The 17,135-nt window shown below is 41.1% G+C and overlaps 2 protein-coding genes across 2 annotated transcripts in view; one reads left to right on the top strand and one right to left on the bottom strand.

The window, feature by feature from the left end:
- LOC106805582 overlaps window positions 1-2,289 on the top strand; it is a 7,984-nt gene extending 5,695 nt beyond the window's left edge. Inside the window, exon 6 of the mRNA XM_014807236.1 lies at window positions 2,102-2,289. Coding sequence (XP_014662722.1) covers window positions 2,102-2,274 — 173 coding nt within the window. The 3' untranslated portion in view covers window positions 2,275-2,289. The remainder of the gene's footprint in view (window positions 1-2,101) is intronic.
- Window positions 2,290-3,223: 934 nt separating this feature from the next.
- On the bottom strand, window positions 3,224-16,841 carry LOC106805577 (monocarboxylate transporter 13-like). The gene is made up of 7 exons (XM_014807230.1): window positions 16,607-16,841; window positions 12,418-12,471; window positions 9,366-9,668; window positions 8,442-8,585; window positions 6,481-7,767; window positions 6,109-6,234; window positions 3,224-3,413 (listed from the first exon to the last, which is right to left on the bottom strand). Exons 3-7 carry the CDS (start codon window positions 9,658-9,660, stop codon window positions 3,238-3,240), a joined length of 2,028 nt encoding a protein of 675 aa, XP_014662716.1. The 5' UTR covers window positions 9,661-9,668; window positions 12,418-12,471; window positions 16,607-16,841; the 3' UTR covers window positions 3,224-3,237.
- Between the last annotated feature and the right edge of the window lie 294 nt (window positions 16,842-17,135).

Raw genomic sequence — 17,135 nt, forward strand, 5'->3', positions numbered from 1 at the left:
ACGTGCGTGTACTCGCGTGTATGTGCGTGTATCTGCGTGTACGTGCGTGTACCCGCGTGTACGTGCGTGTATCTGCGTGTACGTGCGTGTACCTGCGTGTACGTGCGTGTATCTGCGTGTACGTGCGTGTACCTGCGTGTATGTGCGTGTATCTGCGTGTACGTGCGTGTACCTGCGTGTAGGTGCGTGTATCTGCGTGTACGTGCGTGTACCCGCGTGTACGTGCGTGTATCTGCGTGTACGTGCGTGTACCCGCGTGTACGTGCGTGTATCTGCGTGTACCTGCGTGCACGTGCGTGTACCCGCGTGTATGTGCGTGTACCCGCGTGCACGTGCGTGTATCTGCGTGTACGTGCGTGTACCCGCATGTACGTGCGTGTACTGCGTGAAATGCAGTTGATTGTAAAAACAAAAACAAAAATAAAATAGAAGAAACGTTTTTTTACAATCAACTGCATTTCACGCAGTACACGCAGATACACGCACATACACGCGGGTACACGCACGTACACGCAGATACACGCACGTACACGCAGATACACGCACGTACACGCAGATGCACGCACGTACACGCAGATACACGCACGTACACGCAGATACACGCACGTACACGCACGTGCACGCGGGTACACGCACGTACACGCAGATACACGCACGTACACGCGGGTACACGCACGTACACTTTAGTGGCAGCCCTCGGCCAACGCGTAAACTGATTTCACCTTACTAGTGAGTTTGAAAACGGTTATGATTTTTATTTTTATTTTTATTTTTATTTTTTTGAATTTTTTTGAATTTTTTTTTTTCGATTTTTATTTCGTTTTGATTTTGAATTTGTTTTTGATTTTGATTTTCATTTTGATTTTATTTTTTATTTTTATTTTTTATTTGCTTTTATTTATTTCAGAGGTAAAATTGTAGTGGCAGCCCTCGGCCACCATACATATGGTGAAGAGAAATATGCACGAAATTTTACATAAACGGCATAGAGTAGCTTTAGTATAAGCTTCATGTTAAACTATATTTAATTCCAACTCGTATTGCAATAACGATATAGAACGAAGAGGAATAAAACCGATGGCAAAAACAGTTAACGTTTAAAAATACACGTATACAGAAGAGATCTTAAACACGAGTAACATGATTCGGGACTTGAGGATTTTCTACAATTCATGATGAATACGACTCGTAAATGCCCCTTAATTAAATTTAATAGTGTTGCCAAATGTTATATCGTATGTTATGTATGTTATGTATGTTATGTCGTATATTTATCGATCTTGCAGCAAACGTATACAATGAATGCCATCGGCGATAATCTTCTTAGGTCGCAGTAAACATTGTAATAGCTGACATTGCATGAATCATGACTTTCACGGTTCGGCCATGAAGACGATCTTACGCCGTAGATTTATAGAGTCGTAAATCTGTTGTAGACTACCGGCTCTTGGTCGTGCGTCTTCATTCTAATGTCAGTCGATGTCTAAGTGTAGTACTAATAATGCAGGGTTGAGACAAAGTTCCAAGTCTCGGTGGTAACATTTCGTGAATGTTTCATTACGTTCAATCGGCAGCACTCTCGTAGTTTCCCAAATTACCAGGATTACAGGAAATGTACGACGGTGAAACCGAACACGACAGCGGCGCAGCAGCAACGTATCGCTGTTTATATGATAGTCATAATAATATACTCGTAGTAAGATTATGTACAACTACCATATAAGTTATATAACTAATAATATTGTATACATATATGTATATAATATATATATATATATATATATATATATATATATATATATATATATATATATATATATATATATATATATAAACAGTATCTACATAAATAGTAATATAACGTAGTAGGGTATAGGCTACTAGGCTATAAGCATTAGAAGTAAATGTGCTTACTGCGTACATCTTCCGCTACGAATGCCTATGTCCAAGATTCTAATTCAACGCTAAAATGTAATGCAGTAAAACGTGCTAATGTATCTTTAACAAATTTTTGAACTCATATCGACATTGTATATAAAGGCGATGATCAGATTCTCTTTCTTATCGTATGTCGTTATGACCGCGTGTTTTCCTTCTTCAGTGCCATTACTAGGACCACACAGAGATAAAGACGAGCCCAAGATGTGTCTCTCCGGTGCCGGCGTCGTGTGGGGAACATTCGCGATGTGCGTCATCATCGTCATCGTCGCTGTCGTCCTCTGCTGCGGGCGCGCTGGAGTTAAGCTACTCAACCCATTCAACCATGTGTGTTAGTCGCCATTTTACTGTAGGCATGTGTCTGTCGTGAGTGTAAATATGTATGTAAGCACTCTAAGTATAACATAGCATTTTCTGGTGTAAAAATAAGTAGCAAATATTTCTATTTCTGAGTGAAGTCATGTGATATATAACGTATTAAATGTAACATAACAAACAGGTTTCTATATCTGCCTATTATGTTACGCAATGTACGACTATGTTTTGCAGAATCTGTCTATTATGTTACTCACACATGTAGTATGTATAATACGAATAATCAAGACAATTTATTCGCCATAATGTACAGAAAATTATTTAAAACAAAACGTTTATTTTTTCTATTTATGTTTCGACAGTTGCCTGAAAAATAATTGATTATGTGGTGTACGAATTCAGCCACCTAGCAAATGTACTTGCTTAATTGCACACCACAGCACAGCCAGTACGAGACTATTAAAATACCCACGTTAAAATGTATGTTTACAAAATGGTTTATGTTGATGAGATATCGGACAGGTGACCAATAATTGATATTGATACAATATTGAATAGGTAACCGGTGATTGATATTGATGCGATATCGAACGTAATAAAATGCTAAAATTAGAAAACGGGTAGTCTGGAAAAATAAGTCACGTCAGCCTGTTATGTCGTTATGACTCGGGGTGGCACATCACGAGGCACAGTGTATCTCAAAGCAGGGTCAGAGTATTAACTATTTTTTTTATTTTCACGTGTCGACACACGTGACTGGCGGCTAGCAGACATCATAATTATGACGAATGCGTAGGAGGTTTCCAATCATTATTTAATATTTTTCAATTTAAGAACTATAATGTAAAATATTTTTGCCTAATATGTAATCTTACAGATTACGTACGTTCCGGAAACGTAAATATAACATTTTTAAATTTTAGAAAATTTATAAATACGAAATTTTGTCCGGTATACACATCATTTGGAGCTGTGTTTAATTCGCTACTCGTACGCCGAGCAGTTTCTTTCCGGACAATTGGACGTGTCTTTACTCGGCACGCATTTCTTGCAGCGTGAAAGACACGGTATACAGCTCATGAGAAGACCAGCCATAGTCAGAGATGCTCCGGCCAGTATAAAAGACGTATTGTAGTCCTTCGTGACGTCATACACAAAGCCTAGAACGAATGGATGACAAGAACACATGAAGTATCGCAAAAACAACCGATGTCAAAGTACCACCAGTTGAATTCGAACTGGCTTACCCGCGAAGTTAACTATTTCAGTGAAATTCTATCATCAACTTCCGTTAGTATTTTGAGTACAATACATGCACAAATGCAACCGCACACGCACACACCCGCACAAACACACGTGTCTGCTACTGCGTAAAGATTGCAAACGGAATATTGTTATATCAGACATGGGAATTGTGTCCGTAGTTGTGTGGAGGGAACCGAGTCCCTTCTAGTATGTGGTCTGTTAAATTTTTCAGTTTGGTTTTTCTTTTTTTTTACATTCTTTTTACAATCGCGTCAGATTGGAGTGTAGTAAAAATATGCCAGGCAAGCTGTCGCACGCTTAGCGCGCCATCTAGTGATGGAATTAACTTGTAAACGTCTAAGTGTATACACTAAGTCTAAGATGCCTTAGCACGCTCACGCGTTATTATTTTAACAGTTATATGCACCGACCATGCATTTCAAAGATTTGTTTACATAATATGTCAACATCAACATAGCAGGTGATTCTCGCATCGCACGAAATATCATCGACCGGCGCTCTTTCTTTGCACGATATGTTATGTTCACGTGTCGAGATAGGTTACCAGTCTAGAATTACACACATACACTACAATTTATGTCACGGAAACAGGTATACTTGTTTTGTGTGTGCCATTTCATTTTTCATTTTTCGCGAATCTGAGGAATGCAGGTGCAAGTTTGCTGTTCATTTGCAGTTTTATATCCCGTAACTGCACAAACACATTTTTTATGTTGGATCAATCAGTAATGTGTCTCCTAACAGATGAGACCTAATTTGTATACATGTATTAATTTTTAATTTATTTGAGAGATAATAATTTTAATATATGTAACTTTGTTTTCTAGGTTCGCTCACGCAATATGTGCGTCCAGCTCATTCCGGGGAATTTTACGTGATAGATATGTTGATCAGTTATAGGTTTGTGTTAGTATAATGGCATGAAATCAGGAATGGCGACGCCTTTTGGGCGCCGCCTGTCCGTCTGCCTGCTTGCCTATCTGTCTATCTGTGTGTGTGTGTGTGTGTGTGTGTGTGTGTGTGTGTGTGTCTGTCTGTCTGTCTGTCTGTCTGTCTGTCTGTCTGTCTGTCTGTCTGTCTGTCTGTCTGTCTGTATCTCTGTCTGTCTGTCAGGTTGCGTGGGTGGGGGATAACTGTTCAGTGGATGCTGTGGAAAATGTCCGGGGTTATGGGCATAGGGTAACTGTCCATGGTTGATTGTCCTCGGGGCATTTGTCATAGAACTGTTTAATGGAAAGAGACAACGGGTAAACATTATGTATCACAAGATATTCATGCAATCAGGCAGCCATCATTTTCAGTCCATGAAAATTACGTTTTGATGCGCATAATAAATCCCATCGTGTGTCGAATATTGATACACCCTATATTGCGTCTACTCCACATGCACGGGTTGCGATAAGGTCGAGTCTATACTTATGAACGTGTCCGTCTATATTTCACATTAATATGATAATCCCCATGAGAAACGACTAGACGACAGGCTCTATTTTTAAGGCCTTTGTATCACAGATTTATTTTATGATAAAATTGCAATCGTTGTGTGTGTGTGTGTGTGTGTGTGTGTGTGTGTGTGTGTGTGTGTGTGTATGTGTGTGTATATATATATATATGGTTATATTAAGATCGCATGTACCGTCATGTTACAATATGCGTAATGCGATCAATTCAAGAGGCTGCGCAAGGCCCTACGCCATTTTGAAATTGTGCAGTGTGGTTTTGCGCGCACACCCAGCCACTTGATCTTGCAATGTAAAATGATCAACTTCTAAAATTACCTTATATTTTATAACCATCCAAATCTGCGACCTGTATCAAAGCGATATTGTTTTGTTCAAAACCCAGCGGTTGTGCACGAAAGTGCTCGATTGGATCAACTAATCGTAAGTAGAAAAACCAGAAATGTAACCTGATACCTAAATTCTAAATCCTGCACAGTTGGTCTACTAGTTTCTGAGGGCTGATGCCAGGAAATACGCCTACTAGGCAAACTGATTGACACGCTAGGCGTTAGTGCGTGATATATAAGTATTCGCCATTAGTCCGCGTTGTTTGGTTGCTGTCGCTGATAAACGTGCGCTACGTATAGTATCACGCATGCTCCGTAAAAGAAAGATTTCGTTTAAATGGGCGCTGAGTGACGTGACGGCAAATTTTTTAGATCTTTCTTTGCTCTATTCGCTGTCGCTGTTTTCAATGTGATAAAATACTAGATGTAACTGATTTAAAGCATATTTCAATCCAGAGTATGTGATACAAAATAATTATAACTTAAAAACTATTATTTTAAAGACATAGAACAGCTTAAATTGGCCCAGATCGTGTGCATATGTGCGTATGTTGATGCGTGCTGGCGTGCGTAAACGTAAGTGTGCGTGGAATTTATGGATCCAGTGACAATGCATCGAACAAGTGTAATAGCACTCGTAGAGTTCACGCTGAAAAAAGATAATATTATAGCCTCCGTCTTTACAGCTTATACACTGATGCAGTCGATCTAGGTTGTATTTTGCTTTCTATGCGTACTATGCTCGATATATTTTGCACGAAAATATCTTCGAATATTTTTATCGTAAAGTAAAAACTTACCGGCAAGGGGAGGGCCAAATATTCCAGAGATCCCGCGAAATAAACCCAGCAGTCCAAACGCATTAGTTAGTTTTTCTAGTCCTAGTTCTTCCACTATGACGATGGACGTTAGACAAATGAAGCCCGCTATAAGGAAAAATAAAACGACAGTAAATAATAGGAAAATACGACCTGTCGTGCAGGCAATACTTATGCCATACAGGCTGAATGGTCCGTATACATTCTCGTTTTTTGTACTGATGCTACGTCTACTATAGCAATGATTACCTAGCGGGCTCATAACTTAGAAAAGAGAGCAGGTTATTCATCGAAATTTATTATTATTATTGTTATTATTATTATTATTATGTAATATATACAAAATTTTATTACCGACGGTGACTCCAAACGCGAAGCAGTAGATTGCCATGGCCGTGAAGCTTCCGTATAGTGGCACCATCATCGTAATGATGCCGCTCACAATTACACAGATATTGTTGATGAGTAACGGGTTTATCCCCGGCCTATCGCTCAACCAACCGACGAGCACGCGAGCCACCGTGTTAGCTATGCCTATTATCGACAGCAGTATGGGCCCGCGTTCCGCAGGTATTCCTATCTCGATTGCGTAGGCAACCGTGTAGACGAACGGCACGAAGAAGCCGATGAAGGCGAGGATGTTAGCGATGCAGATGAGCAAGAAGACGGGGTGCTTCATCAAAGACATGTCTAGCATCTCCTCGAGCACGCTGTACATCTCCGGCCCCACTAGCCGCTCGAACATGCCCACTTTCTGCTGCTCCTGCGCCGCGACGGGCGCCATCTTGGGGATGTGCGTGATGCTGGTGAGGTAGTCGCTCATGTCGTGTCGTCGCTTATACTGTGGCAGGTTGACGACGCTGCCGCTGAAGAAGATGTCTTGCCGGTAGAGCGGGCGCGTGTACTGCTGTGCTCTTGCGTCTCGGCTCGAGCTACGGTTCAGCACAGGCTGAACGCGATGCTGGCGCGCCGAATCGAGGCTTTTCACGCGGTCCCGGAGGTTGCTGTCGGTGGCGGTCGTCGTCGGCGGTTGCTCGTCGTCTCCCTCGTGGATCACGCCCATGCTACTGCTCAGCTCCCTGCTGGATGGTCGGCTCAGCGTATCGTCCGCTGTCGGAAACACCTGGAGAGCCTCGACTGGTGTCGCCCTGCCGTCGTGCGACAGCTGCGTGTCGCTACCGGTGGGCCTCTCCGCATCTCGACGGCTGGCTGCGGAATTGTTACGCGAGCGAAAGGCTGCGTCTGCGGGCGTGACGCTCGAAGGAGCGATTCTCGGTATGCCCTTCTCGAGCAGCGGCAGGTGTACCCGCAGATCTTCATAGCCATCGTGCACGGTAAACGCGCGCACGCGGATCTGCTTTTCCTCCCACATGCGCTGCATCAGCGACTTCTTGCGCGGAGTTACTTCCAGCGGCCGCATGAGGGCGCCACATATGATGCCGTGTAACACAATGGCGGCGACTATGAGCGTCGCGCCTTTCCAGTCGTATGCTGTTATCAGATATTTGGAGAGTGGCGCCATCACAAAAGTTCCTATTCCGGAGCCGCTAACACCGACACCGGTGGCTAGTGCTCGCTTCGTCTCGAAATAGTAGCCGACGCTGACGATTGCAGGCAAATACATGAACCCAAACCCTATACCTAAAAATAACATATTATAAAATACCATATAAATATACATACATAAATAAATAAATATATATATATATAAGTTAAGAATGTGCAAGGGTATTAAAAATAGAGGAATGATGGAATATATAAAATATATGAAGCAAATAACATCATGAACAAAATTTAAATATTAAATAACAAGTAGTGTAATAACATACAAGTAATATAACAGAATTTAATAAAATATTAGACAACGCGTATTTTGTAAATACACATAGTCAACAATACGAGGTAAAACTAACTAATACACTCAACGATTACCATAGCACGCAAAGATAAGACACGGTCCGTTAGAGAAGCACATTGGTTGTCATGATACCGAATAGAGATGTACACGAATTTATCTACTCCGCCATTGATACCACTAATTCCATCTGCTTTGAGGGAGTTACAGAAAACTATGTGCCACAAAGCTGTGGCACTGTTCCAAATTAAAGTTAAACGTGATGTGATTACTTTATAAAACCGGAGGCACGTATGAACGAAATAAGTAGCTACTACCTACTACCTACTAACTACCTACAGAAGTTGGTAATTTATATGTGTGACTACGCATGGTAATATTATTCCCTTATCTGTGCGTAGCAGCATTATTTTATGGTATAGAAGAATCAAAATAACTATGCATATACGAAGTTACTCACCTGCCATAACCCCGAAAGTGACAATAAGCATTTCTATGTTCGGTGAGAAGGTGCTTAGAATAAACGAAAGCGAGGCTAGAATGCTTCCAAATATGGTCACGGATCGACAGCCATACCTGTTCGCGAGTGCGCTCACAAGGGGACCTGTAAATGCCAAACTTTCATGACGCCCTTATATGATTTCTTGCAGTACTAATTATTCGCATTTCGATGACCAGTTATGGTAATTATGACCACGTTATAATAAGCGGTTGTATTATTTAGTAACAATATAATCGCATATAAAATAGTCACGAATAGGTTTGAGGCGTTTTCCACTCTTACCAATGCGCAATGAAACCTCAAATGTAATAACATCTTTATATTCCCGGTTCTGGCATACATGGGAGGTAACGTACAAGAGGAAAAATGCACGCAGTCTGTTACATGCATCCACGCGCACTTGAAAGCTCATGCATTTCAGCTCAATAGAAGCAATTGTAACAACAGCGATACAATGACGATGGCTATAGCAATAACGATGACGATGAAGATAACGATAACAATAATAATAATAATGATAATAATAACAAAAACAATACAATGACGATGACGATAACGATAGCAACAACGATGACGACGACGATAACAATAATATTAACAATAACAATAACAATCACAATAATTATAACAATAACAATCACAATAATTATAACAATAACAATCACAATAATTATAACAATAACGATAACACTAACGATTATGGTAACGATAACAGTAACAATAGCAGTAGCGATGATGATAATATTAACGATTATGATAACGATAACAATATAGGATATAGTGATATAGTGATAACAATAATGATAACAGTAATGATAACGATTATAGTAGCGATAAGGAGAAATATGTATAAACGACGACAATGTGTATATTTGCTCATACCTGCCGATAGGTAGCAGCCAGACAATAATGATCCAACCAGTGACGCCTTTGCAGCTGATTCGTTAAAATAGTCCATGAACTCAACCATCCACACACCGAAGCAAAAACACACGCCATCCACGATGAAGATGAGAAAAAATGAAGAAGCGACAATAACCCATCCCCATCCGCCGTCAGGGGGAGTTGGAATTAAGTCCTCGTCACATTCGGGTGTGTCAATTCTCGGGTCGTAATAGTCATCGTTTGCGCTCGCATCGCCTTTGTCTAGCATGGCCTCTTTTCGCTGGTGTGGCATTGCGATTACTGCAAAATAATACATTCACTTGTGAACATGACTGCTGTGTGTACTACTGTACTTTCTGCTCAGTCCACGAATTAGACAGACGTTTTCATTTACGCCAAAAAGTTGCAACAAAACACACCACCGCAATTTCTGTGTCACACCGACTAACGCAGCATATAAAATAATTTCAGGTGGGAGCAATATATACAACAAAATTGCAATTCCCGAGCGTCATCTGTGAACAGCTCTAACTCACGGTGAGTAAAGTAAAGAACCCTATATATTGTACAACAATATTTGTCATTCACGCGAACTAGAAGTATAACAAGAAACTGCATGTGTATACAATCGCATAAAAGAAACACATCGAGTTATATAGGTGTTTATATAGTATCAACATTCTTTTTTCAATTGGTTAAAAATATATGACTAATTGATCAATATGTCATATTATGCATGTTTGAAATTAGTCCAGGGCGTTTACTGCTTTCTTGGAAACAAGTCCTTTTATTTCTACACGCTGGGGGATTATACATAATTATAACGCATAGGAGCTAATTTAGAATACCGAAATCTGCAATCAATTTCCTGGCTGCAGCGAATGATTGTAAATCGAATGAAATCAAGAGAACTTAATGCTTCCGGATCGCTGTACGGTAAGCAGCTCCATTTATTAGGTTACCCTTATAAGGCGGCCTTACATTTGGTTATCCGAATCGCTTAGTCAAAGACGCTTAGGCTTTTTAAAAGGCATTGGTGATAGGAAGCAGTAGTTCTCTATTTCGTTGTCGGGCTTGCCATCGACATAAAAAATCACACATAGTCGTTCACTCGCCAGTAGTGCAGCCGCGGTTGGGCTCTTCATTAGAAGCTCGAAGGCCCGTAGCATTTTATGGCATATAAAGGAATGTCGAGCAAATATGAACGGGCTGAAACTTCTCTACCAAAATTATTCATGGTCCAGGAAAATCCATTGAGACTTTCATTCGTTACACGAACCAATGACCGATGATTTTGTTTACTTTTTGTCCACACGAAGAGGATTCCGGTATATCGTTAGGAAGAGCATTAGGAGAATTAACAGGTTAACAGGAAGTGTGTATTAACATGCTTAGCTAACGTAGTACATGGGCGGCTATTCGTTAGAGAGAGAGAGAGAGAGAGAGAGAGAAAGAAAGAGAGAGAGCTGGGGAGCTAGACCCCTGTGAAAAGACAACGCGTTTTGTAGTAGGTGATCGATTATTTAATATCTTTGCTTCCCAGAGGAGGTCGGCTACCGATGAGATTTATTAATTATTATACGATTCTTTATTATCGTTACGAGTGCCGTGGGCCAGTTTTAAACTTCGGTAACCGAATGAGAATTATTTCATTAATTACAGTAGCGATTAGGGAGGAGTATATATTAATAGAATATGCAAATAAAAACGACTAAACCGCGTGAGACACACGCGAGGAAGCCGCATGTATTTCTTCGATTTTTTTGTAAGTATAACTGATTATGAAACGGGTGATTGTCTGCAACAGTCGACGAAATTCCGTCCAATTCGTTCCAAAGGTCGTTTGTTGCTTACCTATATAATTAGAGTGCACAACTGTGGCGAAATACGGCACCTTTAGACCGTTCCCATCGCAGAGTTATGGCCAGACGCAGATTCAATATATTGGAAACAGACATATAGACGAAATCATGAGCCCATCATGCTTAGGTGTTATTAGCTTGGTTTTATTAGCTCTTGATGAAGTACCAAAGTTGATGAATTGCAAAGATATTAGGAGCGTGGCATTTTGTAATTTGCTTATCCTAATCTAAACTAACCTAACCTAACCTAACTTAACTTCACCTAACCTAAACTAACCAAACCCAATCTAACCTAACCTAATCTAACCTAACATAACATAACCTAATCTAGCCCAACTAACCTGAGGCTAACCTAACCTTAGACTAACCTGTATAAATAATATAATAATATAATATAATATAATATAATAATACTGGGCTAATCATAACTATAACTGTAAGCCTAAGTCTAACCCAAACCTTAACCAATATCCATGTCTTTTATTCATTCCGACGAACTTTCGTCGATGTTTTTTTGCAAAAGTGTTTGCAAGTAATTTTATGATATGCAAAGTAAAGTACGCTGCGAAACGAGCTTCAATTAACATTTGGTATAGAAGTCAGAAACCAGATATAGAAGAACCGCGATGTTTATATAATCAGCAGGAATCTTGGTGAAATGACGAGATTTCTCTCTAATTTTAGCAATGGCAATGTCTTGCCGAATCGCAGAAGACAATTTAGCGTCTTAGAGAAGATTAAGCGTAAACGGGATACATATAGCAGCCGCGTACTGAGCGCAATGACCGCGATACGTTGTTCGCAATACATCCTACTAGGCGATAAATCAGTACGCGTCCACCACACACACACACACACGTGCGCACACACATGTGTTTGCGTTTGTGTGTGTGTGTGTGTGTGTGTGTGTGTGTGTGTGTGTGTGTGTGTGTGTGTGTGTGTGTGTGTGTGTGTGTGTGTGTGTGTGTGTGTGTGTGTGTGTGTGTGTGTGTGTGTGTGTGTGTTCGCGTGTGCGTGTGCGTGTGTGTGTGTTTGTGTGTGTGTGTGTCTGTGTGTCTGTGTGTGTCTGTGTGTGTGTGTGTGTGTGTGTGTGTGTGTGTTTGGTGCGCTCTTTCGCGCGTGCGAGTATACGTGCGTTGGCGTGTGTGCATTCGTGCACCCGTCGTGCTATTATAAAGCAATCTTACCTCCGCGTTATCTAAATTCGTTGTGTAACTTTAGATATGACGTACTCCGCTTGCCTGCGAACAAAAATGCCATAATAAAAAAATAACACTGCAGGCTGCCATAAATAGCCTCGTTCACACGAGACCTCATATTTAGGAAATACGGTATTTGCGAAATACCGAATCTGAGACAAATACCGCGCCGAGCGTTCACACGCTGATTCGCGGCTCCAGAAATACGGTATTTGCGAGCTGCGAGTAACCAGGGGCCCGTTGGCGTTGTCAGAAACTTCGTAAAGTTACGATTAATTTTAAGACTAATGTTAATGTTAAGAGAAAAGTTAATAGCGGTTGACAGAAACCTATCGTAACTAAACTTTACTTAAGTGAAAACTCACGTAACAGGAACTTCATAATTCATGTCACAAGGCTGCTGATTGGATGAGAATCGATCACAAAATTCAAATTCATACACATATATTTACATCACAGTAATTTATGCATATTATGATGGCCACCACATACAAATAATATTTGATGAAAAATTACGGGTCATGAATTTATTCTGCACAACAAGACAAATTCTCACACTGTAACGCGAAGACGCAGAGATCGTGGAAAGACGGTGAGAAACCTTTAAAACAATGAGAACAAATGCATACGCCATTTGTAAATGTATTGTTTTGTTTTATTAGCGGTAAGATAATAATGATTTTGACGTGTTTTTCAAGAAAAACACACATTTATTCATATTATAAATATAATATCACTATAATTGTATTCGTAGTGTAAATGTGTTATTTCAACTTAATATTAAAAGTTAAGGGGGAGTCTAGGATCTTTAAGTTAAGAGAAAAGTTACGAGAATTTTAATTCTTTTAACTTTACGAAGTTTCTGTCAACGCTCTAATGAGAAAAAGTTAATGTTAAGGTTAATGTTATTGACTAATTGTTTCTGACAACGGGCCCCTGTATAAATGCCAGTCGTCATGTTTACGCTTGACTGCGTTCGCGTACACTGACGCCTGTAAGCGAAGGCAGCCTAAACAGTTCGCAAACCTCGTTATCGAATAACGCGAACGAGGCTAAGCAGGCCTAGACTGGTACCCGTTCGCACCTTCACACATAGGCCTTGGTGTAGCGTGCTGGAACTGCGACCGGGTACTAGTCTAAAGCAGACGCAAATCCGCACCAGGCACATATTTATTATGGTGGTAATCTAGTTAATGGCTTTATCAGAGGCATGCACTTTTTACAGTTATAAATTATATTATTTTATAACTATTATAAACTAATATAATCTATTATAAAACTATTATAAATATAGTTATTGCAGTTGAAATGTTGACGGAAATGACCGTCAAGCAAAGGACTGCTCGCTGAATTGGGCCGTTCTGATTCTCGGCAGCAGCGCACCACTTTCATATAGTAAGAGTGTTAACGCTCTGGTGAGTAAGCCCTAGCGGCGATTACGAGCAGAGCGTAATCATTAACGTTAAGCTGGCGAGCTGCTTTAAACAATACAAAGCGAACAATGCGAAATAAACAATGCAATGCGCACCAACTGCCGATAAAACGTAGACTGTCCGCGCTCGACAGTTCACTCGCGTTACACTGGAACTGTCGAGCGCGGACCAGTCTATAAAATTACGCGGCTTCAGAAATCGTATTAGGCGTTCACACACGAGAAAATGCGCGGTCCAAGAGATCCGGTATTTCTCAAGCACGGAAAATTATTCGGGGTCTGGGAAGCCGCGTATTTACATCAAATACCGGATCTGTTTAGATACCGTATTTCTTTGACCGCGCATTTTGCCTCGTGTGAACGCTAAATACCGGATTTCTTGCTACGTGTGAACGCGGCTATAGTGCCGCCCGAAGATTGCTGCATACCAGATAAGTGTGTTATAATTATTATCCATAGGGTTCCGTCTTTACGCATCTGTCACTCTGAGGGGAAATAATGGGTTGCAAAACTTTAAAACCCTATAGAATTGTTTTGTGCGCATTGTGCGTGTGTAAACCGACATAGATAGTGATATTTATTATAACATATTATAGCAACGGGTCTTTTAATCATTCTCCACAGCGCGAATTACATTGAATATCCGAATATCCGAATGACCGCCGGAATATCTGATGACTATGCTTTATTCATGAATCAATATATATCATTTCATCTTAATTTTTTATGTCAAAATAGAATTATGAAGTATATGCTATCAAGAGCGTATAAAGAAGGAGAGCGTACAACGGTGAAATGGTGAAACCCTGTTGCAGTATTAGTCGAATTAATAAACTTTGCCTGTTTTATTTTGACGATTCTTTGCGGTATTATTGATCAGCTATCCTACCTTGTTAATATAAAACAAACCGCTTGTCCCTACGATGCTCCTACGCTGAAAATCTGGTATTTTCGCCGAAAACCGACTCGAGATCAGTGTTTACTGCGACGGTCTCTCGCTTTGTGGCCAGTGTATTGCTTCCGGTCGCCGCTGTGTAGCACCATGGTAGCGCTGACTCACGTCAGTACTACCAGAGCATAATAAATCACTGAAATCGGTGATTTATATGCTCTGGTACTGCAGAGATTACTATACATCCAGCGTGAGATGGGCACAGGTGGAGGTCATCACTATGGCGATCAATAACAGACGTCATTCATTCCATTTGTCAATCATTGACGGAAACACGCGAGGTTTCCCGAAGTTATCTCAAAGCGAGAGACAGTCGCAGTAAACACTGATCTCGAGTCGGTTTTCGGCGAAAATACAATATTTTCACCGCTCATTATCTCAGCATAGGGGCATCGTAGGGACATGCGGTTTGTTTTATGTTACCAAGGTAGGACAGCTGATCAATACGTAGGACACTCTTTATTATACGCTCTTGATACTATCTATAACAACTGTCTTCGTTAGTTCAACCGTATCATCGATGTATTCAGAGACTTCCTGTGAATGTTTTAATTCAGGAGAATATGACGAGTATACTATATGCCTACAGGGTGTCCGTTAGTTCAGTGTATAATTACACTGCGTTTATAGAGCACCATTGCTGAAGGGTGCGTTGAGTGTGCAATAGACCACGACCTTTTGTCCTAAGTTAGATGAGTGAAGGGGATCCACGTCACACGCGTATCAACTCCAGCAGAGCAGAGTAAAATAAAACAAACAAGAGCCGCGCGTACGCAGCTGATATGAATGCGGGTTTCGCAATCAGGCCGATCAGAATTTCTTATACGAGTTTAGAACTCGTCAAACTTGAAAGAATGCTGGCCGACTGCGTGAATAATTGCACTTGGCTTTCTACAAGGTCATGCACCTGTTCGTAGTTGGAGCATTTATATTAGCTCCGCAGCATGGCAACGAGGTTCCGTGATGTCATCACACGTGTCGCTGAGGTGATCTGGTGTCTGCGTGCGTGGATGCGCTTGGCTCAACGAGCAACGGTGTGCCCGCCTTTTTCGCAAACAATTCCGCCGAAAAGCGATTTAATCTCAGAGTTACCCGTGCGCTGGTAGGTGTAAACCACATCTCAGCATTAGCACGAGTTATATAGATATGATCAACGTATCCTTAATAGCATATCTTGCTGGTGCATGCGGTCACCGAATCGAACATACACGCATTCCAATGAGCATGGCATAGTTTAGCCACGTCCGAGATCAATAGGGCCATAAATTTGCATCAGTAGCCACAATAAATTTTGCGTATTTTTCGTGCACCTGGGCAATAGCTCACTCGCATGACATAAGTTCACGAACATTGTCTCCGTGCGGTATTTCGCAGGTACATCGTTCGTCGATATTTGCGATGATATATGCTTCGCTTGATCTCGCGGACATATCAGCTGATGTTAGTTTACTTGCACTAAGCCAACTGACGTGTTTATTGGTGGTAGCGTGTACGCGGGCCGAGTTACAGGAATAATAATTTATGCCTGGTGTTGCTGGTTGGGTAAATTGGAGTGACAGCTGAGGCTGTGTTGAGACTCAAACTTGCAGGATCGAGCTACTATATCTATATCAACCAGCCGCAAACTAATTTGTCGACTAGGTTGTTAGTGATATCACGGTTTGAAGTAGCGACAATTTCTCTAGTGATGCAGTAGAAGCGTATCGTTATAAATATGACAATATATCCCCCAAAAATCCATAGCGTTGCATTTATATATGGCACTAAACAGTACTTTTTACTTATATACTAACCGAATGCCTACAACTGTCCGTCACACGTGATGCGTACGAGAGACGTCCATTGCGAAATTTGATGCACACGTCTACCTCGCTGCTTCGTCGCTGCTCTTCCACGTTAGAATGGCTTTCCCTCCACTGCAGCCTGTCCTTCACCGATTCTCACCCACTGACGCAACTGGACAGAAATCGTTTACCTCTCTCGGCGCGTGTAATGCACAGAGCTCCCCGGCGGTGCTTGTCACATAGGTTTACGTGCGGTAGTGCGATAGTACATGGCGCGACGGTGGCGCACGAGCCTTGGACCCTATTAGCGTTACACATGGTCAAACAAAACTATCTTATCTAGCTGAGACGTTATCTATACAGCCGAGGTTCCCGATGTATGCTTGAATTTACGTGTCAATTGACGGTATTTAGATTTTTTTTAACTTGTCTTCGGCACCGACGTACGCATGCTGGACTTCAATTATACCTAGACCCTACTATTAGGTTCATGCTTTTCCTTCAGATAAATATTTTTTATTAAATCATTTACGATATA

Source organism: Priapulus caudatus, unplaced genomic scaffold (genome assembly GCF_000485595.1).
Source record: "Priapulus caudatus unplaced genomic scaffold, Priapulus_caudatus-5.0.1 Scaffold119, whole genome shotgun sequence".
Lineage (NCBI taxonomy): Eukaryota > Metazoa > Priapulida > Priapulimorpha > Priapulimorphida > Priapulidae > Priapulus > Priapulus caudatus.